This window comes from Pteronotus mesoamericanus, unplaced genomic scaffold (assembly GCF_021234165.1).
Source record: "Pteronotus mesoamericanus isolate MK-2021 breed Mesoamerican mustached bat unplaced genomic scaffold, CSHL_Meso_final contig_100, whole genome shotgun sequence".
Lineage (NCBI taxonomy): Eukaryota > Metazoa > Chordata > Mammalia > Chiroptera > Mormoopidae > Pteronotus > Pteronotus mesoamericanus.
Window position 1 is genome coordinate 18,803,233 of NW_026554999.1, and position 26,381 is coordinate 18,829,613.

Consider the following 26,381-nt stretch of genomic DNA (forward strand, 5'->3'; position numbering starts at 1 on the left):
TCGGATCCACTCCCTCCAGCCGGTGAAAGGGTTGGCCTAGAAGTCGGAAGACCCCTCTGAGCACAGACACGTCTACGTGTATAGCCGGGCAACCTCGCTACTGTCCAGCCCAGTGGTTTGGACCTTGAAGGCTGCGGTCCGCAGAGGGTAGGCCGGCCTGAGTGGACAGGGCTCCCTCTAGGCTAAGCAGGAGCAGGATGCTTCCTCCTAGGGTGGGTGACTGATGAACCGCGGGGAGCACTCGGCGCCCCACCATTGCTCTGCTGAGAGAAGGTGGAATTGCCATCTCGGCTTGGCTCCCTCCCCACGCTTCCCCCTTCTCCCCCTTCCCCAGCCAGCAGCCTTCTGGGCTGCCTCCCCCCAGCCAGCTGGTGCGTGCTCAGAAAATCCAAACTCATTTCCATGTGAGTGCCGGGGGATATAGTTAAGAAGGCCCCTTACCCAAGCAGAGAAAGCGGGGGTATCCTGCGTGGTTACTCACTATGAGGAGGCAGAGTCAGACCAACTCTAGGGGATCTCCGCTCACCAGCTAAACAGGGCTGAGCTACTAAAGGCAGCCTGATGTCCCAGTGGTGATTCCCTGACAGGTCCGCCCCAGTCCCTCTGCATCACCTGAGCAGGCCAGGCAGCTCACCCATCAGCTCTGCCCAGAGAGGGACAGACCCTCCTCCACCTTGGCTTGTGCCTGAGGGAGCCATGGATGGGAAAACCACTGATCCCATCCCATGTCTGTAAAGACATGGCTTACCGACATGTCTCTCCTCAGGTGGACTGCATTGAGGGGAGACAGGGTGAGGAGTAGGCAGCAGAGATCCATGTGAGCCTCCAGGGCCCACACGCCTAGCTGAACTTGATTCACACACTGCAGACACCAGCTGAAACAGGGAGCAGGCTGCCCTGGCCCTAGCCCCAGCCCCAGCCCCAGCCCCAGCCCCAGCCCTCTGCCCTCATCTACAGCCAGAACTGTATTGTTACCAGGAAGTTTTGCTTTACCTTTCCACGTTTTGTTTCCAGCTATATCCCCTCTGTCTTCCCCAAGAGCCCCAAGATACCCCCGACAGGCCAAAAGGGGAAAGAAACCAAGATGCCTCCAGAGATGGTGCAGGGCTCGCTTCCTGGTAGAGTAGGTGGGGCCAACAACTTCATGATGCCCAGAGGCACACTGCCCCAGAGAGGGAGGCTGTGGACCATCCAAGAGCCCCTCCCCAGCTGCACCCACACCCATGGCCTCGAAGCCAGCGGCATGTCCTGGCACAGGCTAGCCTCCACGACTGACACTCTGTTTCAAGCCCAGGGCCCCCTGCGCTGAGCCGTTTGACCCTCAGTGTCTGCCCTCTCTGCAAAGGTAAGCAAATTAAGAAATTGCCTGCCCCTGCCCTTAAGAACTGAGAATTCAGAATTAATGATAACACTGCCCACGTGCACAGCAACTCACAACGCAAAAAAAGGCCACTTCCACCTACATTCTCCCCCCTCAGCGAGAGAGCATAACCCCGCATTTAAAGAAGGAAACAGACGCAGAGGGTGAGGGATCTGCTCAAGGTCAGCCAGTGGAGCCATGATGAGAACCTGGGTTTTCTGACTCCAATGGCAATAGCTAACACTGGGTTACTATGTTCTGTGCACGCTTCTTAGCCTCACTTTATTTCATCTTTACAATCTTATGAGGTAGCAGCGGTAGCATTTGGCTCCTTTTGCAAATGAAAACCCAAGGACCAGAGAGAGAATGTGATGTCCCCAAGGTCAGAGAGAGTTAGAGAAAGGCTGGGATTAAAGCTCAGGCAATCTCTGGGGCCCACACTCTTATCCTCTACATCATAATGCTCTTAATGCAACGCACCCTTGTGTTGCTGCCTGCTGTGTTAGGCTGGAGTCCGGATCCAAACAATCCTCCGAAAGGCCCAGACAGGGCCCAGGTTACCAGGTGCTGGGCAGGAGGGCAGGCCAGGGGCCAGGCTCAGGCTCCCAAGCACCAAGGCAGCAGATAGAATCTGGGGCAGGTGCCAGGAAGTTTTTTTCCAGGCCGGGGGTGGGGGAGTGAGCGGGTAGTGCTAAAGACCATCCCACCTCATATCCCAGGGTGGGCCTCTGGCTGGGCTCCTCCATGGCCAGCTCAGCACCTGCTTCACCACCAATGGGCATCCCCAAGCCAGCCAATCTAGGGGCAAAGGGCCAGGGCCAGATGGCAGCCCACTCCTGCTCGGCTACAGGCAGCCAGGGGAGGTGAGAACCAGGCCCATGATTTGGGTGGCAGCTCTAGAGAGGGAGAGGGTGGCTAGAGTATGGGCATAGAGGAGAGCAGGTATCCGTCTCTGGGGTGGGGAGAGCACAGGACCGGTGTTTGTGTGTGGCCTCCCTGCCTGAGACAGCACAGGGAAATAAAATAAGAATGGTGCGAGTGCTGACAGGGGCCTGCCTGCCTCACTGGAGGCCACGGCTGGCCCCTGGGCCTGGACCAAGGACAGGAGCACAATCCCCGCCCCCAGACGACGATGGGAAATGGACCAGCAAAGGAAGCAACAGGTGTGGATGCTGACAGGTCTGAGGTGGAGGCACCTTCCTGCCCGCCCCTTCCCCAGGACTCCACATATGGGAGAGTGGAGGAGGTCGAGAGAAAGAAATGGTGTGGGGGCTCCTATCTAGGGAAAAACGCCTTGACGGGATCTTCCCTGTAGGGCAGCTCAGGCACAGCCAAAGCCAAGAAGGCGCCTTGGGAAATCAGAGAGATGGACACACACAACCCTGAGGTTCATAGGCCCAAAGGAGCAGAGACCCTGGGAGCTCTTCTCAGCCTTCCAAGCAGTCTTTCAGGACCCTACTCTGAGCATTCCTCCACTCTCCAAGCTCCCTCCGACCCCTTCCTCAGCCCTCATTCCATAGCTACACTTGGTCTTCAAAGGGGCAACCCAACCCTAACAAGAAGCCTGTGGGAGGTTTAGGATGGTAGTATAGAAACCCTAGCCCACAAGAGCCCTCCCTGCTAGATCCATCCCCGTTACTAGTTCTCAGAATTTGGTGCCTACCTAGGCCTTCTGGCTACTACCAACAGCAACTCTTACTGCGCCCCCGCTCTTACCCCCCCACCCCCCACACTGGGCAGAGACCAGGGAGATCCTGAGAATAGTGAAGCCAGAGAGGAGAGCACAGGCCCTGCCTACAGGGCAGTTGCTACTCCGGCCTAGCCCATGGGGGACATGGGAAGTATACCCAGTGTAACAGTCTGGTTTTTCAAGAGAAGCTGAAAATTGAGGTTTTTTGAAACTATCAGTTTTAAAATATTGGTAAATAATTCAAAAGTAAGATGTCTATGGCTGAAGGCCACATCTGGGAAGTCCACCTTATTGTGTGCTCACTGTGTGCAGGCATGGCTATCTCACAGGCATGAGCATGGCCACAACCTTAGCTACCACTGAACTTGGCCCAACTCTTGAAGACCATAAGGGGCTTAGGACTAAACCAGGCAAACTGCACAGAGGAAACCCTTGTGGTCGTAAAAGGGGCCACACACTAAGCATAACAGGCTCCGGAGAGGCCTGCGTGGTGGGCCTCACAAACTCAGAGTCCAAAAGTAACTGCACAGGATGATCTGTTAGGAACACAAACATTCCTAACTAAAAGTGGGTCATGGCAGGTAGTCACATCCTAGGCCTGTACCTTCCTTAACAAATGTCAATGTTTACCGTGAGCCTGTCTACTATCTTTTCGCATCTAAGATAAAATACCTTTGAAATGTCAAAATAATCCTTTTCCAGACCCCACAGGGCACAACCAGGCTGGCACCAGAGCACTGAGACCACAGCACCCTCATTGTTAGCTTGTTCCCATGAGCACCATCTCTATGTGCTATAAATGTTATTGACTATCTTGTACTCACCAATGTAAAAGGATATGTGTCTCCCCATTATACTTTTTAATCTATTCCCACAGATTTCCCCCTACCCTCATTTTGCTTTCTCCTGCCCCCTTAATCTACCACCAATGGATTTCATGTAACCCGCCCCCCTGACATCTCCTCCTTTGATTCTGATGTATAAAATCAACTGCGCAAATGCCATCCTCCAGAACACTTCCATTGAGATTTTGCTTCCTGGCAATTGTTGTCAGTTTGGCTCAAAGAAACTCCTAGGAATTCTCTACAGGTTTGGACAGTTCTTATGTTGACACCCTCCTTGACCTGTGCTGGCCTCGTACCGCATACCCAGCTCTAAACCCTGTCAGGCTGTTCCCCTCCAGTGCCTGCCACTTCCCACCTATCCAAGCCTGCCTCTTCCTTATAGGCCAGCACAGAGCCACAACCTCCAGATGTCAGCGCAGCCCACCCTAAACGAACTTCTCAGAATTGCCACCTCTTCTTAACCCTCAGGGTCAACATTCCCAGCATCTCTGCTCTCTATCCTAGTCACTGCAGGTGCATTTATCGGATTGGCCCTATCCTAAATTGCTAAGATTGGAGTCTGGGCAGACAAATTGGGAGACAAAAAGTAAAAATCCACAGAGGGGATATTCAGTAATGGACAGAAGACTGGCAGAGACAGACCTTCTCTCATTCCATCAGGGCACTCAGCTCACCTAATAATGTAACAGGTCCACCCATGGCTTCCAGCATCCTTAGACCCCAAATTCTACCCACATGGCATTGAGCTTGTTGCAGGAGCGCCGCCTGGTGGCCACTCCATACAGAGTGGCAACTTAACGGAGTAGATCATATATCTTGTAAATACTCCCAAGCCTTTCTGGAGGCAAACTGCTCCCTCCACCCGACCCCGACCCCTAAATCCATCTCTGAGCCTCCATTCTCTGTGCCCAGGGCCTGAGGCAGAGCAGGATTTCATAGGAGCCACGTGGAACCCATCTAAACTAACAGTCTCCTGAATACATATGGCCTGGAGGCCAAAGACAAAGTTGCAGCTTGGCCACTGACCCAAGTTAGGCAAAGTCCTGCCTCCGCCCAGGCCTCCATTTCTTTGTTTACAGGGAGCTGAAACAGCAGTTCTCCTATCCAAGCCAGAGATAGACAAAGCTTTCTCATTCTATCCTTTGCACTGCTTTCTGGTTTGTAGGTTGAAATAAATATGCTTTTAAAACTACCTCTGCAGGAACCTCCCATCTCTGATGTAATCCTTGGGCCTGCTGGCGCCACCTGAGGAAAAGAGATGCATGTGGACACGTAGTCTCCCACAAGCAGTTCACTTTCTTTCTTGGATATGGTGATCCAAGAAGCCCAGTTCTTGAGATTAGAATTCTCAGATGTCATACAGTCCAACCTGGGAGCCACTTACAACAATCTTTTATGGCAATCATGCAGCCTCTGCTTACATACCTCCGGTGACAATGAGCTCACCCCCACAGCAGCTTTGCCTGTCTGGTTTAACTGACACACAGCCTTTTCCAGAGGAAGACTCTCTCCCCGACAGTGGTCCTAAATCTGTCCCCTAAGGCCACACAGGCCATGTCTAATCTCTCTTCCTGGAACAGAGTCCTTCGGGGATTTCAACACAGCAGCCATGCCCTTCTAAATCTATTTTTTCAAAGTAAAAAACCCCAAGTCCAACTCGGTACTCATGGGGCTTTGGTCTTCCAACCCTGGCCAATTTCTAGGACATCAGTCAGTCATTTAACAAAGTTCTACTGAGACCCTCCTAAGTGCTAGGCAGTCTGGTTCGTGTCTACCTCCTTCAAAGATCTAGTGTCAGATCAAAATGCAACAGTGAGAGCGAGCCTGAGCAGAAAGCTGGACTGCCTTCTTTGCTCCAGATTACAATCCCTCCAAAGGCACTGCCTTATAGAGCAGAGATACCAGCCAGGCTGTTAAATCCTGTTGATCTGAGCTCAGGGGAATCCTTGGGCCAACTCTCACCCAGGTGTGGCTTTCTGGGACACCAGTTGACAAAGACTGAGTTTTAATCTGAGCCCAGGAGAAGAAATGATACCCCATCTTCCATGAGAGCAATTGGTTTTCTGGTCCCTACCACAAGACCCTCGACTGTCCTGGTTTCTGTCCCTCTTGTTTGGGTTGCCTCGTTGTCAGGATCCTCACTCTAGTCATCTGCAACATTCACCAGGCCAGTTCTGTGACTGCTGGCATCTCTGATACAAAGGTTGTCAATATCTACTTATATAAATTGAGGAAAATTTTAAACAGGACACAATTGAGGCTCTAAGAGGTTACGGCATCTGTGGAATAGATCATAACCTCAGTGGATCTGACTTAGAAGTCTGATTCTCCCCCAGGATTCAAGCTGCCACTTCCAGGATGGATGAGTGGTGGGCAGACCCTTCACCCCTTTGAGTGGCATCCAGAACTGTGAGCCAGACACAAGGCCTCAGGTGGGTACACTGATGGGACAGCACTGATACAATCCCACCCAATCCCTGGAAAGGCCAGTTTCCCAGCAGTCATGTCCTTTTAACAGGAAGCACTTATCTGTAAATGGAGATAATATTTATTTCTCAGGATCAACTGAGATAGCCTATGTGAGTGCCTAGCTCAGCGGCTGGCACAGAAAGGGTACTTGATAAATGAGCACTATGGTACTGCATTGCTGTTAGCCACTTTTGCCAAAGTAGAACAGGGCAGTGCCTGGGTCTCTGCAGAAGTATTTCAAACATGGAGGAAGCTGAATCCTGTTATCAGCGACTGCAGAACCTACAGAAGCCAGACAGGGACAGGTCCAAGGAAACAAGGGGCACAGCCAATGTGACCTAACTCCAGCCCAGGGCCAGAGGGGGCTTGGAGAGGCTGGGCAAGCAGAGGGAGGCCTAAATAACTCCCACCATATACAACATCTTCACCAAACATTGACTGCCAAGACCTGTGGCAAAGGCAGTAAGAGGCCACCTCAGGGGAAGGCTCAGAAAGCTTGGTCTGGGGCCCAGGCCAGATGGGGCTGAGAAGAGGAGCAGAGCCGGGCCCATGTGCCCAACAAGCTGTGCCAAACCAGCCGAATTTTGAGTTATATCAGGAAAAGGGATCTGTTCAGAAAACTCACCCATCTCTGCATATCTGCATATTCTATTTCAGGGTCTCTTTCCTTTTTTTTCCTCCTTAGCTTCCTAGAAAAGTTCGCATGATCATTCCAACTTCACCTCTGCTGAACCGCAAAAGCTCACTCAGTCCCCTCCCCAAATCCAAACACCCCCTAGGCAGCAAGCTTCTCCAGAGTTCCCAGCCCTCTCTGCTTCCACTGGCCCCAGCTATTCAGGCCTCAAACCCTGCAACTGGGCTCTGTTGGGAAATGCCCAGCCTGGTTTCAGGAGCTGTAATACTGCCAACAGGCTGGAGGGCCCCACGGCTGGAAATAATCAGGCGGCCTTGGAGAAACAGGCTCCTGAGGCGACTTGACCTGTTCCCCTGGCCTCTCTGCTTTGCCATGGGATGGCCCCTGCCAAGGGTGGGTAAGACCCCCCGGGGGAGGGGCAACCTAAGACAGGTATTGATCGATATGGGCAGCCGATAAGAAATTGGGGGACACAGAGAAGGGGCACAAAGGCCCCTGCATCTCTCAGCTTGGCTTGAACACGGCCAGAGTCCTCATTGCAGCCGAGAAGCAGTCTCCTTATCTCTTGGTGGTTCCCCCCCAACCCCCCGCCACTGGCTCAGGCTTGAAACAGTGCAGGAAGAACAGTCCTAAATCAGATCTGGTGTGTCCTGGGGTAATCAGGCTTAAAAGTAAATTCTTCAGTGTGTGCTCTGTTCCTCCCTCACATCTCTGGTCAGTTCATGCTGCAAAGGACCTTCACATTATTTACACCCCTTACCTTTTATCATTAAGGCACTTGCCCTTGTCTTCATTCTCTTTTGTTTAGACCGGTCTCCTCTCGGACCCATGTAAATCAGTGAATTCCTGTCACTTGTTTTCTTAAAGGTATCTGTTCTCTGTAAAACTTAACATGCTAATGTAATGAGTGTACATATGCATTCTTGTTACCTAGCCCACTAATAAATTTTTCAATAAAAGCCTTGGAACAAAGGGCAACACGGCCTTCCCCACTAGGGGTATGCACCATGGCCTTCTAGGGTAGGAGAGAAGTGCCCTGTCTGCTCTCCCGGCAAACAGAGAAGTGTTTGAGACATTTTGTGTTTATTTCCCCCTCATCTGTGACAACCCCGGGACGGGCTCTGAGGGTTTCAGAGCCCTGCTCCCACCTCAGCTGGCCCCTGATGGTTTCCCTCAGGTTTCAGGGAGCACTGCGCTCTCTGCGGTGCTCCCCCACAGCGGCACACCACGATAGCCACAGCACAGTGCGACAGGGCTCTGGTTCCATTGTAGCCATCTCCGCAAGCTCACCATGGCTCAAAATCAGCAAGTCCAAAGTTAGCCCTTTTGTTACTAGGTTTCCCTGTGACATCTCACACCACTGACCAAGCCTTCTCTGTCCAGTTTCTCCCACTCCATCAGCTTAGAGACTCCTGCTCTGACCTTCCCAGAAGCAGCATTTCCCGCCCTCTTCCATGTCCATCGGTCACCATTTCCTATAAAGTCTAATTTGTTAGTGGGTGTGCCTTTTCCCTGTCCCTGAAAAGCTGAATTCCCTTCTCTTTTGACACAGGCCGAGTCAGCTTAAAACTTCTTGATCATTATCTCCATCCTAGAAATATCCAACCGTCTACAAGACATCCCCACATGGCGTCACATAGCACCCCGGCTCAGTATGTATAAAATTGCACTTGCATTCCTAATTCCAACCCCACCCCCTTGTTCTTGCTGCACCCCCATCTACACACTCTCACCCTGCCTGCCTTCTCCCTCCCTCTCCCCCATCTCGCCTGCCTTTCCATCTCACACCCCTCCCTCCTCCCAGCTCCCCTGCTGCAGCTCTAGTCTGGAGGCAGCAAGCCTCCTAGCTGGCCTCCCACTCCCAGCCTCACTTCCTACAAATCCAGCCTCCACACAGCTGTCAGAGTATCTCAAATACACGCCTGGCCCCCCACTACCCTATCTAAGACCATCCACGGGGTGCCTTTTGCCCTTAAGACTAAGCCCAAGCTCCTAAAAGATCAGACCCTGCACCTCCTCCTATTCCTCCACACTCAGAAAAAACAGGCAGCAGTGGGAAGGATGTCAACTTTGGCAGAAGACAGACCTGAGTTTCTAAAGCCAACTTGTCCACTACCTAACCCTGAAATTGTGGACAGATGATCTCACCTCTCAACTTTAGTGTCCCCATCCAATAAATGGAGCTAATAGCACACTTACCTTTCCCAAGCTGCGATATCACAAATTCCAAGTTTCTTTCCACCCACTACTCTCTTCTATTCCCACACTGTAAGGTCACCATCAGTTCTCAAGGGATCATAACATTTCCACTGGTCTCCCTCCCTCAAGCTTGGCCCACTCTGCATCTATTCACATAGCCGCCAATATCCTTTCTGAAGTGCAAACCTGACTCTCTCTCCTGATTCAAATTCTCTTGTGACTCCCCACTGTCCCTAGGGTAAGTCCAAACTCTTCCCATGGCTTAAAATGATCTCTGTCTACCTCCAAACAAACCCTGCCCCACAGGGCTACAGGAGCTGTGTTTTCCCTGCACCCAGGCCACACAGTGCATCATCCTTCCTGCCCAATTCCTTCTCACCCTTCAGGTCTCAGCTAGATGCTAATGTCTCCAAGAAATTCTCCCTCCTCTCCCTCACACACACAGCCCCTAACCCAAGTTAGCTTCCCTATCTATGAGTCCCATGCCCACTGGACCAGCCTGGCCCAGTTCTCATCAGGTATTAGCATAATGTTTGTCTGTCTTAACATTGACATGGTCCTGGGAAGCAAGAATCCCACCTTTTTTACTTGGCACAGAGTAGAGGCTGAGTGTTTGTTGAAAGGGTAAAGGGGGCAACGGCAAGGAAGGGGTCCTTGGCCCATGGAAAGCCAAGGCTCAGTGGGGACACTTATTAGACTTCAAAACACAGCCACAGGAAGCAATGCCAACTTGCCAAGACCCCAGAGGAAAGAGCTGACAAAGAAGGATAGGAGAAATCGTGGAGATGGCTCAGTTCTGGGAAGCAATGTAACTGGTATTTGGGGGTCAGTTCCAGGGACAGGACAGGGTTACCCAAATGTTCCACAGCATAATAGGGCAGGGAGTTAAGGAGCCCCAGTGCCTTTGAAGGCAGACCCTGGGGGCACAGGACGAGTTGCCACAAAATGGAAACCCACTCTTGGCCGGCTGTATCATGGGGACTATGAGCTATGTCAGCCCCGTTTGACCAAGGCAGGCCTATGAGGAAGGACCCGACCTTTGTTTCCACCACAAACAAGCCAGAGACATCGGGTTCAAAAACAGGGCTTCCTGGTCTGCCCTAACCACAAGACGCAGTTGGGCTCTAGGCAGCACACTGAGCACAAACAGGCTGGGCCCCAAGAAGCCTGGTGGGTTCAGTCTGAGTCTTCTCAGCCAATACAAACACCTCTCAACATTAATTCTAGGATTGAGAGGGAAATGTGGAGAGACTTCACATTTTCTGGAAGAAGGAAAGAATACTATGCTGTTTGGGCCATTTCTGGAATAGTGCTGCTCCTAAGTATCTCCCTTTAGGACTATCACAGATAAGCTGGAGGTCATCCAGAGAGAACAGGATGTGCTGGGGACCAAAACTCGAGGTCAAGGAACAGGTGAATTACACTAGCCCCCTTAACTGAAGCCATGCTATTGAAGCAGAGGGAGCAGGCTTGCTCCGTGGGTTCCCTTGGGGGTCAAGGCTGGGGAACAAAGGACAGGGTAGGCGGTCTTTATAAGTGGCAAAGTTTTGTCCCAGGTAATAAGCAGAAGCCGAATGACAACGATTGTGATGCTGTGAATGAAACAAACATCTGCCGAAGGCACTGGATTAGGCAGACCTCTTGGCAACTTTCTCTTGAAACACAATCTAAAGGGAAAAATTTTCTCCTGAAAGTATTCAAAGCACACAAAACTTACTTGTTCAACTTGGACATGTCTGCAGCGCAGCAGGGAACACCATGCCAAGGGGAACTAGAGCTCAGGCAGATGGAGCAGCAGCTTGGGGTTGGTGCCCATCCTTCAATATGAAGGCTGAGACCTGTGCCTGTTAGTGGTGGTGTTTGGTAATGTTATTTCACTACTCTTACATTTATGCCTTCAGGACAGAGAAGGGGGACGTGCCTTCTGGCACAGCTCTCCGGCATGGATTCTGGCATCATTACAAAATAGGCATCAAAGAATGTCAGATAAGACTAGCCTGGGGGGGAAGGACAAGGAATCTTTTGGAAGCCTCTGGAAGAGGAAATGATGTGGAGAGTAAGCTGCCCCTAGCTGCTCCTCTGAAAGTCCACCTAGCCACTCCTCAGACTGTAGTGATCTAAAAAGCACAACCTCGTCTGGACACAGTTGAAACAAGCTGTTACTCTGGAGACTGAGCAGCAGCCTTTCTCCAGCCTTAGGCACATCCTGAGGATGCCACACCTCAGAGCACGAAAGGGTAGGGGAACTATTACTGGAAACTTTTCCTGAAAGAAAATGGGCATCACATAGCATCCGATGACGTGGGACTAACATTCTCCAGCCACGGCCCAGCAGCAAGAGCCAGTCGTGCTCCCCGATGTCACAGCACCGAGACCCACACACCACACTTGCCCCACTGCCCCCACCAGCGCGGATCAGCCAGAAAGGCCAGGCACTGGACAAAGTGAAGGTCAACCGTCAGGTGTATTGGGTAAAGGAGAGATGGGGCACCTCCAGGAGTGCCTCCCGTGGGCAGACACCTTGGCAGTTTGTTGGGGGTCAGGAGGAGCGGGGAGTTCATGGGGCTCCTCCGGCAAAGATGAGCTCCAGAGCTGCTTGGATGTCCCCGCCAGTGGCCTGAAGGGCCCGCAGGCTCAGCTCATCATCCTGAATGCCCATGTCGCGCAGCTGCTGCAGCTGAGGCTGCCACTGGCTCTGCAGAAAGACAGGACCAGGGAAAAGCTGTTAGATGGGATCCTACGGAGACGCGCTTAGGTCTGTCCTTTGAGGGGAGAGAAAAGGGTGGGTCTGTCCTACCGCAAACTCGCTGATTTGAAGTTCCACACAACATAGGATCTCTAGGAAGACTACAAGAGAGACTCAGGGTTTAAAGAACAAATTAAAAGTTTATCCAATTTTTTAAAAAAGAAAATTTTAACATAAGAATCAAAGAAAAAAGCAAATTACTCAACGTCTGACGTTCAAAAGACTACTTTCTTCCTCCTACTATGTGTAGGAACAGACATACACACACGCAGACGCGCGCACATAACAAAAAGGGTGAGGAGGATAAGATTTTTGCTTAGTTCTGGTTTCGAGCATGATAAATAGCAAAAACGTCTTCCTTGCATCCACTCTCATCCCCAACCTGGATGACCAATTTTATTTTGAGAAGACAAACACGTTACTGTATTTACACTTTTGTCGTGTTCCTCCTCTTCGTCTATACCCCTCTTCTTTTTTCTTTAACGCTCTCAGTGTAGCCTGGACATCTCTCTATGCCAGTACTTGAAGGCCTTTTTAATAACCATGACATGTTTTAGCACCGTGGATGTCCTGAAATGTACCATAATTGGGCTAGTTCCAATCTTTTGCCATTGGAACAACACTGCAGCGACCAACTCCGTACAGGTGTCATTTTCTTTGAGCACAAACACGTCCAGGACAAATTCTGAGAAATGGGACTGTGAGGACGTACATGGTCTGGGGGCCATCGGTACTGCACTTCCATGAATAGTCAGTTCATGGCTTCTCTCCTTTTTACGAAAAATGTTTTTGTTGTTAGCATTCAGACTTTGCCTGTTTTCTTTTTTCCTTATTTGTTTGGATTGATACACATAAATTTTCACTTTTACAAACTCAAAATATATTACTTTTTCGACAACGGCCCCTGGATTTTGACTTTCAGTTATAAAAAGCCTTCGCAACTGTAAGGGTTTAAAGCAATTAACCCATATTTTCTTTTAGTACCTTCAAAACTTCGTCAGTCTCTCTATCTCATGAAGTAGGTAAGCGTACAACTTAGGGGAAATGATGTGCTCGCACTGCGGAAAGGAGAAGGCAATGGGGAAGGAATGTAAATTCACGCAGGCAGGAAGGGGAGGGTGTGGAGGGCTTTTAAGAAAACCACACGACCAACTCTGACTCAGTTTATAGGCCTGGTGGAACCACCGAAAGCTCCTGAGCTGGAGAACAAGGTGAACAGGCGTCCGGCTAAGATGAAGAAACGAAAAAAGACAAGCTGTCCACAGGCACTGCTCCCAATCCCCTCACTGTCCACCTGGGCCACACGGGGTAGACAAAACCACACGGGTTTAAACCCGGTCTCTACCATATCCTGGCTTACTGACTCTGGCAAGTTCCAGAGATGACGCTCGGCCCCACGCTTCCTGTGAGCAGTGAGGGAAACAGGGAAGCAGACAGCTGCGCACAGAGACCGTGGGTCTTCCGCTTGGCTGCTAAGGTGAGCGTGCCATGAAGCGGAACGGATGGTGTCACTCCCGCTTAACCCGCCACGGCTCCCTTAGTGACCACGCTGCCCAGGCCCTCTGCTCCGCACATGCAGGCGGGCACCTGCTCTCTTTCTCTCCGGCTCCACATCTCAGGGTCTTCTCCACGAGGACGCTGCCTTGAGCCTTGCAGTCCTCAGAATGTCACATGCCCCTCCGCACGTGCCTGGACACCAACCCTCCACCCCAAACAACCCCTTCGCTGCCTGCCCAACCTCTAACTCATTCTTTGACAATCAGCTTAAACATCCCTTCTTTAGAAGTTCTGTCTGACCTATACCCGCACCTCAATCCTGGGCCAGGCTTCTAGCCCCGTTGCTCCTCAAGTTCAGTAGCTAACTGCCTGACGCCCCTCTGGCAGGAATGAGGACGGCTCATCTCTAGCCCAGGAACCGGACCCAGCCCCAAGCTCAGTATAACATGCTCGGTGCTCAGGTAGCACTCGCGGAATGACGGAATGAATGGACCAAAACTGCCGTAAGTCAGTTTTCTAAGCCAGGAGGTCAGCGCAGCCAGGCCACCGTCACCGGGTGCAGGAGTGGAAGTCACAGGGATTACTGCCCTTGCGGTGAGCATCCTCCTGTTACACTGCCACGCCCCTGCTGTTCCTAGAGTGAAGCACGCCAAGTGGGAAGGCCCCCAGAGAGCAGAAGAAAGCTCGGTATCCAAAGTAACCAGGAAAGCCGCACGGGCACCAGGAGTGGGGAAGACTGACCTGAAGGCTGGGCTGCCCAGAGGCCTGCAGGGCATGCTGTAGGGCTTGGCTGAAGAGGTCATTGGTGATGGGTGTCCCTGACTGGACACCAGAGGACATTGGTGAGGTCCCAGAGGAATGGCCCTAGTGAGACAAACCAGTGGTCAGGGCCGCCCTCAGGGCCATCTCAATCTCCCGGCACATAGACACTGCTGTCACATCACCCCACGGTGCCCCCGGCACGCCCAACTACCACCTCCAACTGGGGCCTGCCTGAGACAACCACACAGAGGTAGGTACCTAAAGGCTCATCAGGCGGGCAGGAAAGGCTCCATTCTCTTCCGCTCCAGGGAAATGGAGTCGAGCCGCTGACCTAGCCTAGGACCCTAGCACCGGAAGCTGGCGTGACCGGAAATCACTAGAAATGCTTAAGCTATTGAGGGCTGGGCCCTTAATGTGTCAGGGATGGGGAAGCGCACTTAATGGGAGGGAAGGTTCTCCTGACTTACTCAGGAGGAGGAATCAGTCAAGACTGTGCTACACCCTGGACTTCTGTGCCCTAAAGGCGAGTGAGAGAAAGGTCGCAGAGTGAGAAACCCCGCGAGGATTCAGGCAGAGTTCAGCTCAAACCAGATACCAGGGTCAGCAAGGGCAAATCCACCCCACCGTTGGGGAGCTTCTCCCCTGGGATCCCAGCCTCCCTCTTCTTGCCCCCTCTCCATACCTGGGTGCCTGGAGTCGGTGTGTGAGAGCTGCTCTCTGGAGTGCTGGCCAGGGCCAGGGCAGTGGCCAGCTCGCTCTGGGTGATGGGCCGGGGTCCAGCAGCTCCACTGTACCCCAGGGAGGCCGGGGCGGGAGCTGGGGGTGCTGCTAGAGGGCGTGGACCTGGCCCTCTGGAGAAGGGAGGCACCCAGAATCAGGAAAGTGGCCCTGTGACGGTCCCAGATAACCCCGCCCCCGTTCCTTGTACAGTTCTTGGGGAGACTCCTCAAGCTGCCAGGTTCAGAAAGCAATAGTATAGCACAGATGTGGACACCAAAGGGCCTGTCACCACCTCACAGCTTGGGCTCCAGGTCCCAGGGAGGGGAGCGGCCCTGGGACCACATTCCCCAGAGGGCAGGCAGCCAGGCCACTTACTGGGTGAAAGTCATCCTCATCGTCAGAGAGCCCTTCAAAGAGGAAGCCACCTGGAGGAGACAGAACAGATTTCAGGAGGAAGAACAGAAAGGCACAGGCGCAGCTCCAGAATCTCAGCTCAGATACTCTCCAAATTCATATTTTCATTTCTTCTCTTGGAAAATTACAGGACAGATGCACTCCCTGACTCAAACCGAGAGTTCCCGAGGAACACCCTCTGCCAGCGCTATACATAGCTGCTGAGTAAAGCATTTTCCTGGGCCACTGCCGGCTCCGGAGGGGGCCTGCACGGCACTCTCCTGGGACTCACCTGGCATGTCCCGGTAGGAGCTGGAGGGCGTGCTCCGGGAAGAGGAGTCAGCCCCCGGTAGCGGCGTGCTGCCGGCCACCGAGTGCAAAACCAGGACAATGGCATTGACTAGGGCCGGATGAGCAGGTACCAACCTGGAACAGGGGCAGGAAGAAACCCAAGGGTGAATAAGAAAGAGCACGCCTGCCATGACAAAAGCCTGGGTGGCCCTCAGAAATATCAACAAACAAAAGCCCCCTGAGCCTGCCTTTAAAATCCTCGGTCTCCAGCACCTCCTTCCAGCTGGCTTTGTCCTCCTCTGCTCTGCCCCTAGCCACAGCGTCAAGGCCTTCAGTCCTGGGGTCCATTGTAAACGCTTCCCCTTCCCCTCGGCATTATGGGATAGGACTGCCTGAGAGGCTCAGGGATCAGTCTTTGGTCTCGACTCTGCCACTGCTTCCCAGGTCCCCTCTCTTCCCTTTGAGGGGGCGAGGGTGGGGAGAGCTTTTTTCTTCGCTTGCAAAATAAGAGACAAAACCTCTGCTGTCCCGTCCAGCTCTAAAACAATAAGGATCTATGCACCTGCTTCCTTCCCCAGCTTCACATCCTTCGAAGGATCCTTCATAGCTATCGCATGAGAACTAAACTGAGCCCAGCCCACAGGGCCACCTCCCTCAGACCCTGCTTCACCTCCACAGCAATATGTGTTCCTGCCCTTGGGTTTGTCGCTCCCCATAGCTCCCTGCTCCTTCTCACCTCCTGACACATTCAGAAGGTAGACTTGGGGGCAGTCAAGAACTGGGCTCCAAGAGCCCAATGCAGGGCAACCCTTAGGCTCTGGACCGACTGTATGAGGAGAGATAGGGTACTCTTCAATAAAATGGGTATACTTACGTATCAAGCATGTTGGGATCAGCAAAGACAGAGAAAAGGTCCTTGTCCTGGAGAACCCCTAAGGAGAACAGGACTCACCTCAGAGACTGAAACCTAGCCAGATCCAGGAGGGAGAAGAAGTGTTAGGCCTCAGGGCAACCAGCTCAGCGGGGACACAGGACCACAAAGCACCCCATGTAAGAAGTGGAAGAAACAAAGCACCAAGCAGCACAACAGAGTGCTCTCCATCTTGTTCTCTGCTCACCACCTTGCCCTGCAGTTAAGTCACATACTGGGCACCAACACGCCAGCCTCTTTTCCCGTTACCTCCAGGCTCTTGCCTGATCCACCAAGGTGTGCAAGAAGTCTTCCCTGATTGCTATGGTTTGGGCTAACTGCTGCCCAAACCATCCTCACAGTTTCATCCTCACAGTTTCATTTATGATGTTAGTTAGGCTGAGGGGCTGACAGCTCTTGGAGGGCTAGGTATGCGGAACGCGTCTTGGTTCTCCCCTCTCCCCCCAGCAAGACCAGTGATTCTTCAAAAGACGGTCAGAGTCTCTTTAGGGTGACCGCCTTCTTCTGGTTTCTGCTTTTCCCACAGCTACTTCCTCAAGTTCAGCCCTGTACCTACCGAGAGCAATGGGGTCACTGCTGAGGCCTGGGGTGGCCACAATGATCTGATCCAGAGACTCCTTATTGCTGAGCATCTTAAAGACCTGCAGGAGAAATGGGGAGGGCTGAGCTCAATGCACTCAGCGGGTTTCCACACTCTGCTTAAGTACTTGCTCCCTCTGAGTGCCTGCACATACACCACAACAAAACAACAGTCCCCGGAATCAGATGAACCTCTTTCTTCTCAGAGATCGTGGCTTACGGGAGGGGAAACAATTTTTTTTTTCTTTAAAAGGCATTATCATAGCAAACCGTCAATCTCTAGTCCTTCCCCCATCTATACCTCTAAAGCTTCCAAAATAAAAGCTCTGTTACAAGCCAATAACAAAGGTTTCTCTAGGTCCCAAAAGTCCTTTCTAATCTCCATACGACTATCATTTCATAGCCATATATATCGGGAAGTTTGCAGCTGTATCAATTTTGCTTATCAACTCTCCTACAGAAAGACACCAGTGCATCTCGCAGTGAGGAAACCCAGGTGAGGGGCAGTGGGCAGGCAGTTCAGCCAAATTCCAAGAACGAGGCCCAGGGGAGACCATATGTGGATCCTTTGGCTGTAATCATATTCATTCTGTGAGGCCAATACCAGAAGAGGTTGTATCATTATCTCTAGATGGAATCGACACTACCTAGCTGAGACAGCCTCCTTGGGGGAAGACAGGGCTCTACTGAGACCCACAGACAGGGCAAAAACTCCCCGAGGAACTCTTGGTGGCCATGGCAACGGGCTCCCAGCTCCCACTCTACACCACTCTCCAGCATTCACACTCTCCTGCAGGTCTGGTGAGTCTCAGGCAGGGGGCTGCACAGCACACACTCACCGCCTCCCGGTAGGAGGAGCTGCTGTGCAAGGCAGTGTGCAGCACCCGGAACTCCCGCAGGGCAGCCACTTTGTCCACAGGTTCTGGGGACAAGACACACAGTTACCCTACAGCCCAGGCCCTGCCCATGCTGCAGACACAAAACATCATTTCAGCATGTGGCCAGGTGCAGCTTGGCCTGCAGGTCCCCTCCCTCATCACCCCACTAACAATGTGAGTGCCCACTCAGAAAAACCCATTTATAACACAGATGTGAAAAATGCACTCTTCTAAGCATCCTCAGGCTATCAAAGATAATCAAAGTCCAGTTCCAGCAGAGAGGATCTTATCACATGAAAGAGACTGCTCTGATCAACATCCCACTGCAAGAATTTTAGACTTCTCACATTTGAAAAGGAGGAAGGTATAACCAACTCAGTAGATTTTTATACAGTGATTTAAAGTACTAAGTGCTGCAAGCCATCTGAACAACATGAGGCTACATAGACACAATATGTTAAAAGAAATAGAACACAGAGTTGTGTGTGCATTATTTAATAAAACCACGTAAAACGTGCCAGTGTGCATGTGGTCCAAGGTGGGGCGCGGGGAGAGACAAAGAACAGGACAGCACTTAGTAGGGTGGCAGGATCCAGGGTAATCGTTTTCTCTTTAATATTTTCTTTCGGACTTTCTTAATATTATTTTTAATTAAAAAAAAAAAATACAAGAGGGACCAGGAAACACATGTACTCCTAGTGTTCTTAAATAAACTTTCATCACATGCACGATATCAAGGGTTTCACTGGGACTCAAAGTTCCTTTTTGATTTTTGGAAACTAATATGTATGTATGTGCGTGCGCGCGCGCACGCGCGTATATACAAGAAAGTTTAGCAGTTGTCTTAGTTTTCCTTAGTTGCTCTACTACCTAGGACATCAGCCCATTTCATAGGTGAACAAATGTGGGTTAAAGAAGGGGGAGCAGGTAAGCAGTTCACCCTGGGTCACACTTTTAAAAGTGTGGTTACCCTCACCTACAATGGCCACTTGTGATCCTATAGACTGTGTACTGCCCAACTCACTCCAGGAGCACCACTCTCAAAGCACGGCGCATGGCACCCCCCCGTGGCTCCATGTGGAACCACATCCTCACCTATCCTAATTGTGAGGATTACCTCTCCTGAAAAATACTCACCTTAAGCAAATCGCCTGCTTCATTCACTCAACAAACACATACTAAGCATTTACTCCATGCCTGGTTTTGGGCAAGGCACAAGAATGCAAAACATAAGGGTCCCTGACATCGAGGAACTCTTAGGACAGCAGGAGAAACAAGACTAGATCAAACAAATTACCAAACACCACGCTGAGGACCTCAGCTGAGGCGGGGATCCCAGCTAGAGCACAAGGAACAGGAAGCCGACAGCCATTACTAACAGGGACAGCTAGGACAAAGAGCTGTCTCCCAGGAGAAATCATTTGAGAGGGTATTCAAGGTGGAGCTGATGATTACTAGGGAGAGAAGGTAGTCCAAGCTTAAGTGAAAACACATGGAAAGGCAGGGAGGCCTAAAATGAGGCGCTCTGAAAGACGAGCAAGTCTTTTTTTGGGGCGGGGAGGGGGGACTGGAGCCTGGGGAACACACCCCTGGCTCAAACAGCAGGCTGAGGAGGTCCTGAAGGGATGTGTGACCCATCACGGAGAACCGCCAAAGAGATCTAGGTGGGAAGGGAAGGTCTGACAGATTCTCCTTCTCCAAGTGCTAATCTAGTGGGAGATAAAAAAAATGTGCTTCCTAGAGGTAGAAGAGAGAGACAGTATGGGGGGGGGGGGGCAATGGTAATGGGAAAACATACAATAAAAATGAATGTAAATTAAAAAATAAATGAATAAAATGCAAAGGGGAAAAAATAGAAATGCGCTTCCTTTTGGAAGAACACAGTGTCTAAAATGCCATCACAAAACAGTTTCTTTTCAGGTCTAAAAGTTTATTTTTACCTCCCAATTAAAAGTCCATTTGTTTCTGAAATAAATCTCCAGGCTCTGGCTAGATAGTTCAGCTGATAAGAGAATCGTCCAGATTTGCTAAGGTTGCGGGTTCGATCCCTGGTCACGGCACATACAAGAATCAACTAATGAATATCAATAAGTGGAACAACAAACGCATGTATATTTCTCTTTCTCCCCTTTCCTCTCTCTCTCTCTAAAAATCAACTTAAAAAAATCTTCAGGCAGAAGGGGTGGGGCGAGAAAAGGACTCTTAATATCTTAAGCGAATAATCAGCTAAGAGTCAAGGTTGTCTCTGGGACATCTCTGAGTTAATTCTCACCTTTCGAAGCAGGAAGCAGCCAGCCCAGTGACAAGAACATGGGGTCTTGAGCCAGGAAAACCTGCATTCACATCCCAGCATTTGAATTCATTTTCTAAGTAGGTGCCCTTGAATAAATACCTTTCTAATCCTTTTTCCTCACCTATAACATGCTAATTTTGTTACCTATCCTGCAGGGCCACTGTAATGGTGAAATGAGATATTAAGGAGAAACAATCTGGCTAGAAGAAGCAACAAATGCTACTCTCCTTCTGTCAATGCCCTCCAGCCAAATAGTAGTAAGGCTCACTTGCAGAATGCACACCACTGATTTCCGAGGGGCACATCTATAAGAGGTTATTAGAAAGGACTTAACTACAGGATTTGGGCTTTGGCTCGGTGATTTGGGGGTAAGTTTAAGGAGGTGGGTTCTTGTTTTGGACTGGATGCTGTCTGGAAGTGGGGGAGAATTTTTGATTGGGTATCTTAATAATTCTTATCTAAAGGAAAACTAGGGCAAGGCAAAAACTGAAACTGGAAAGAAGCAGCAGTCACTCATAATAGCCAGGATAGAGGGATATTTGGTCATTTTTGTGGTTGGACAATGTTCAGGTTTTTGCCTCCGTTCACAAATGAGAGGCACTTGTTTTTGTCTTAATCCACTTCAGTCTCTGAGTGGCCTTAGAGATGCTGATGATCTGTGAAACAGTTCACGTTCCAAGGCCTAACTGAGGGCCAGGCCAACCTCTGGATATCAGAACTACCTTTTTCTTTCTCACTTCCCATCAGAGTACAAAAGGTCTTTCTCCTCTATGTTTAGATATGAAAAGAGAGTATATTTCAAGCTGATAACCAGTCACAGCAACCGTGAAGACTATAAAAGTATCAAACTGCCAGTTTAACAAAGCTAATCTTTTTATATAGCCTAGCTTTATCCTTGGAGAGGCTTTTAAAACACAGGTGCAAAATTTAAGTTATAAATTCCAAGCAGCACCTTTTATGAATAAATCCAAAAGACATTAGAGGCTTTGTGTGTTTTCTCTAAGAGCTACCTTAATACTGCTGAAGTATTTTCAAGTTTTAGAAAAATAAATTACCACTATAGCAGGAGGAGTGAGCTGACGGAACAAGTCAATGCCTGAGGCAGTTTGCCGGAATATTTGAAAAGAAGAGAAAAAACCACAGTATCAGAGCAGCAATTTTCAACCTTTTTCCACTCATGGCACACAAAAGCTAATTATTACTAAAATTCTGCAGCACATCAAAAAATATAATATATTGTTCTGATTTTTAAAACAGCGTAATTTTGATTCATTCACACAGGATGGCTATTGTTGTGTTGGCCATTGTCATTTTTTTTTACTTGACAATGTAAGGGAAAAGAGGTCAGTGTCCCTGACTAAAGTCTGGTATTGCAATATTTTAAAAATTCTTGTGGCACACTGGTTGAAAATTGCTGCACTGGAAGAATACAAGGAGTCCCCAGCTTTTTTTTTAATAAGAACCGTAACGAAAAGATAACAAAGTTCACTGAGAAATAAACTGTTAACCTAAACAAATTTAAATAGACACATATTTCTTACCCCATTAAAACAGTGGATAATGAACTTAAAAAGTAGAGAAACAAATCCCTATCCATTATTGGTACTGGTGGCGAGAAGCTCAAAACTTCATTTTGTTTTATCAAGGTGGTCTAACCCAATTAAGTAATAAAGATATTTATCCTCTATTACTATTTCAGTAAATTACCCCTTTCTTCCATCCAGCCAGGCCTGTGCCTCAAAAAACCAAAGACCCTTCCCTTGGTTCTACTGAAGCTCTGCCTAAGGGCCAACTGTCACTCACCAGGTTTCTGATCAGGCTCAGGCCAGGACTTGCGCAGAACGTGGACTGTGGATCCAGGTTGAATGCCATAGAAGTCAAGAGTCTGGTCGTCTTTTAGCTTCCGGCCACAGTAGATCAGATCTAAAAAAAGAACTGTCCATTTATAATTTGCTCCTCAAAACAATTTAGACAGTTTCTAAACCTTATTTCAATTAGGCAAATAACTAGAGAATGATATATACTTACAAAGTAGTGTTATTTAATAAATACATTTTAATAACAATTGTTAGCGAGTACAAACTCATAAAATACAGGATGTGCAAACAAGAAAGCTCTAAAGCTTAACATTGTGGAGGCTGCTCAATTTAAATGAATGGAGAAATGCAACAACAAAAAAGGATGAACCCAGTGTTTATATGATTGAAAACACAGTTTTTTCCAGTTGGATCCCTTAGCTGTTAAAAATGACCTTTATACAATAATATAATTGTTATATTTAATTCCCTCTTCTTAGAATGCCCTTGCCATTGTCCTTTCATTTACTGTCTTCCCTCTAACTAACCAAACAAAAAACAAAGCCCTTTTAATCATTCCTTAGGACCAACTCAAAATGCCATATACTGGCGTGCTTCCCCCGACCAGCTCTTCCTGCCCTATCCCACCCCCAAATTCTTGCCCTTTCAAAAAGAATTCAATAATGTCATAGTTAAGGAACTTTGTGATAAAGTAGTTCTGAATAATACACAACTGAAATGGCAACCAATAGTTTTATTATTCGATATTTGTTTCTTTTTACCCAACACTCACTTCCCTAGAGTGTTAACATTATGAGGCAACAGATCTCAACTTCTTAATTTACCCCTGTAATTCCAGAAGTGTCTTTCCCAAAAAGAGATCAGAGCAGTAGCCCATTTCTAGTTCAGAGACTTACCAATTAGCTCAGGGTCTGGAACTGACTCCTGGAGTTTGCCAGCAATGAGCTGCTTCAGAAATGAAATACTATAGCCCCCCAGTGAATATTCTCCCAGCTCTGTCTCTGGCAACTGAAGAATAGACTTTGGGGCAAGTGGCTGGTCAGCCAGTTTCACTGCCAGGTGCCAGTCTGAGAGAGACATCCTCTCTCTTTCACGCTCTCTCTTTCTCCCTGTAAAGGAAATGACCCCTTAGTGGTTAAAGGACTGACCACCCTACTCTACCAGTACCCCACCAAGAGGTTGGATGACAGATAACTCAGTGTGACACTGCAGGAAAAGCACAGGGTGCAGCATCATGACAGAAGTAGAATCTGGGGTCCTCTCAACTCATTCTATGATGGACAGCATGGAACTTCAACTCCCTAGGCCTCAGTTTCTCCATCTTTAAAGTACACATAAAAACATCAGCCCACCTAAAGCAATGTTGTGAGTTTCAAATGAGATCATCCAACCCTGTCCTTTACGTACACTCATTTCTCATTCACACCTCTTGCTCGAGCTATTACAAGAGCTTTATAACAAGTTCCCTGGCTCTTGCCTTTACCTATCAAAAATCCATGCTGCCACCCAATTCATTTAAAAACATAGATATGATCAAGTCACCCTTCTGCTTAGAATTCCTCCAATGACTTTAAATCACCTCTATGAATAAGTCTAAACTCCACAGTCTGACAAACATATTTACATCTGTTCACTCTGCCAGCCTTCCTGCCAAGAGAACCTTGTCCCACCCTCCCCAGCACATAACCCCACCTGCACAAAGCCTCCATTCAAAACAAGTTCCCTCACTTTACACCTCTGCTCACCTGCTAACACTGCTTGTAATTCCTCTTCTCTTTGGCCTCTCAGCAAAGCTTAGCAAACTCCTACCAAAACCAACCCAAATACTACCTCCTCTGTCCCCTCTCCTCCTCCTCTGTTGTCTCCACATTCCTTCAGGGCAAAGAATTCCAAATATCTATTCACTTTCAATCTCACAACCACCACCACCACCACCACCCCCCCCAACCATTTCTTGGGGGCTCCTGAAAGCAAAGACTGTATTTTTTGCTTTTACCATCCCATTGCCTAGCACATATGGGTGCCCCAGCAATGCATCAGAGATTTTGAGGTTTGAAGAATCTTGTAAGGCAAGAAAATTACTGGTTATAATCACTATCGCTTCCAAAGAGTCCTCTAGCAGGGGCAATACAAAAGGTTGTGAGGTTGACAGGCTCCTCAACAGGCCCCAAGCCATCTTCAAGGTATCTCCCATGTCCAGATTCATAATAGAGGAGGTAACAGGTCTATTCATACCATATCTCATTTAACCCTCACAATCGTTCACTGAGGCAGGCATTACCATCCACATATTACAGACAGGGCAACCGAGACCCAGAAAGGTAGTCACCGGCACAAGGTCACAGATAGCTAAGTAGTGGGAAGGACACTCTTTAGCAATGGCCCCACCGCTCCCCTGGGACCAGCTAACTTGTCATCACGAGTCGAGCCCACGCGGCCCGGGTCCCAGCGCCCTCACCCGTCCCGCGGAAAGAACCCGGCCGCAGAGCCGCCGGCGTAAACACTCACTCCAGTCCCTTCGCCGGAAACCGGAAGTTCCGCGCTGCATTCTGGAAGTTGCAGTTCCCGCTGCTGTTCCGCCCCTTGTAAATAGTAATTTGGCGGCAAGTGGCGCTGGTTGCAAACTTCCGGTTCCGGGGAGGATGTAGCTTCTGTCTTTTGAAATACCCCGCGCGGTTTCTTCTTGGTGCTTTCGCCCTCATGTACTACTTTCTGTCAAGTGTTCGGGGGCGCGAGTCGTGAGAGAGCGCCCTGGTGTGGCGCGTACAGCCCTGTGACTCCCACGCTGTCTTGGGAAGCACGCAAAGTCAGTAGGTCGTGCTGGGTTGTTGAAGAGCTGCACGTGGAAACGCCGGCTGCGGGACCCTAGGCCAGATGGTGGACCCCGGTCCTCGCCGCCCCGACCCTCCATCCGTGAGGATCCTTTCCGTAGCGGCTTCTTCAGATGCACCGCCCCGACCCCGCCGCCAGCGGTTCTTCGCAGCCCTCACATTGAAATCAGGTGCCCTCGGTGAAGTCAGCCTCTTTGTGTTCCTTGCCACAACTTCTTGCGGCGAACATACCTACGTGGCAGACCTGGAACGTGGGTTCCTTGAGGGGAGTTACTAAGTCGGGTTTCTGGTATGCCCAGCATGCAGTGGTGGGGTTTATGTAACAGTCATTCAAAGAATCAGTTTGGGGAGGGAAGTTTCCACAGGACCCTCGCAAGGAAACTGCATGTTTTAGCTTCCAAGTTACAATTGGATTATGTTTGCACGGAAATTATGATTAGCTAAAATGCTGAAGAGGGGAGCTATTTCTAATTGAACTGTATTCAAATTTAAAAAGTGAGTATAAGAAAATAATAACGGTAGATCATAGCAGCTAAAGGCTGATCCTCTCCCAAATGTAAAAGCGTAACTCTGGAACATCCCAATGTACGCCCTGGGACTGAGGCAGCACTGAGCAGGCCAGCATGCATGACTGAGGAGAGCACACAAACTGCAGGGTTTGGGAGGGCCTAACATTGAAGGCCAGTCACCCCTTCGCTGTTGTTATGGTATGTGGAGAGCTGCACGACTTCTGTCTCTATCTTCAGGCTGTAGTCCAGGTTCCTCGTGGCTGTCCTCAAAGGACCTTCTTCCCCCATCACACTCACCTTTAGATACACTTTCCCTTCCAGAAATCCTAGCTATCGAGCCCTATTTCGGCCCCTCCCATCTGAGCCACATAAATTAGTATTTTGTTAAATTTTGTTTGGTATTGTGCCTAACTGCCTGCAGAAGAAAGCAGGGATTGTGTCTTCATTTTGTTTTCCTCAAAATGCATCTGAAATAGTAGGTGCTCATAAATGTCTTATTTTAAATGATTTCATTGTAATCTTGATAGGGGAAAGGACAATAACTTTTGTACTTCACTTTGTCTTCAACAGTTGACCTTGGCCTGGCACATAAATTTGTGTTGAATGAATAATTAAAGCCAAAGCTATCTACCAAATGTGGCTGTGTTATTGTACCCAGGAGAGGAGGTAAACCTAAATTCTGACTCATTACAATGTTCGGAAACATGGTAATAATAAATCACTAAATGAGAAAATGAATGAAGGAATAATTTGATACTAAATAGGATTTTTGAGGACCAATTTACCAAGTAGGTGTTGCACTTAGAATCAAAGGTCATATTCTAGAGAAAGTTAGAAGCCTGGGCACAAGACAAAGATGGATGACCAGAAAAGTAATAAAAGAATCTGGGCCCTGTCCTTCAGCCCATCCACATTTGGAGACATTGATGCTCTCAGT

General features: G+C 49.4%; 1 protein-coding gene across 1 annotated transcript; it reads right to left on the minus strand.

Annotated features, from left to right (window-relative positions):
- Positions 1-11,498: 11,498 nt before the first annotated feature.
- On the minus strand, positions 11,499-24,730 carry UBL7 (ubiquitin like 7). The gene is given in 12 exon segments (XM_054565162.1): positions 11,499-11,892; positions 14,182-14,304; positions 14,885-15,010; positions 15,012-15,053; positions 15,298-15,347; positions 15,608-15,741; positions 16,481-16,538; positions 17,094-17,178; positions 17,956-18,038; positions 22,091-22,210; positions 23,001-23,213; positions 24,613-24,730. Coding segments are annotated over 12 exon segments (1,212 nt in total). The 5' UTR covers positions 24,653-24,730; the 3' UTR covers positions 11,499-11,754.
- Between the last annotated feature and the right edge of the window lie 1,651 nt (positions 24,731-26,381).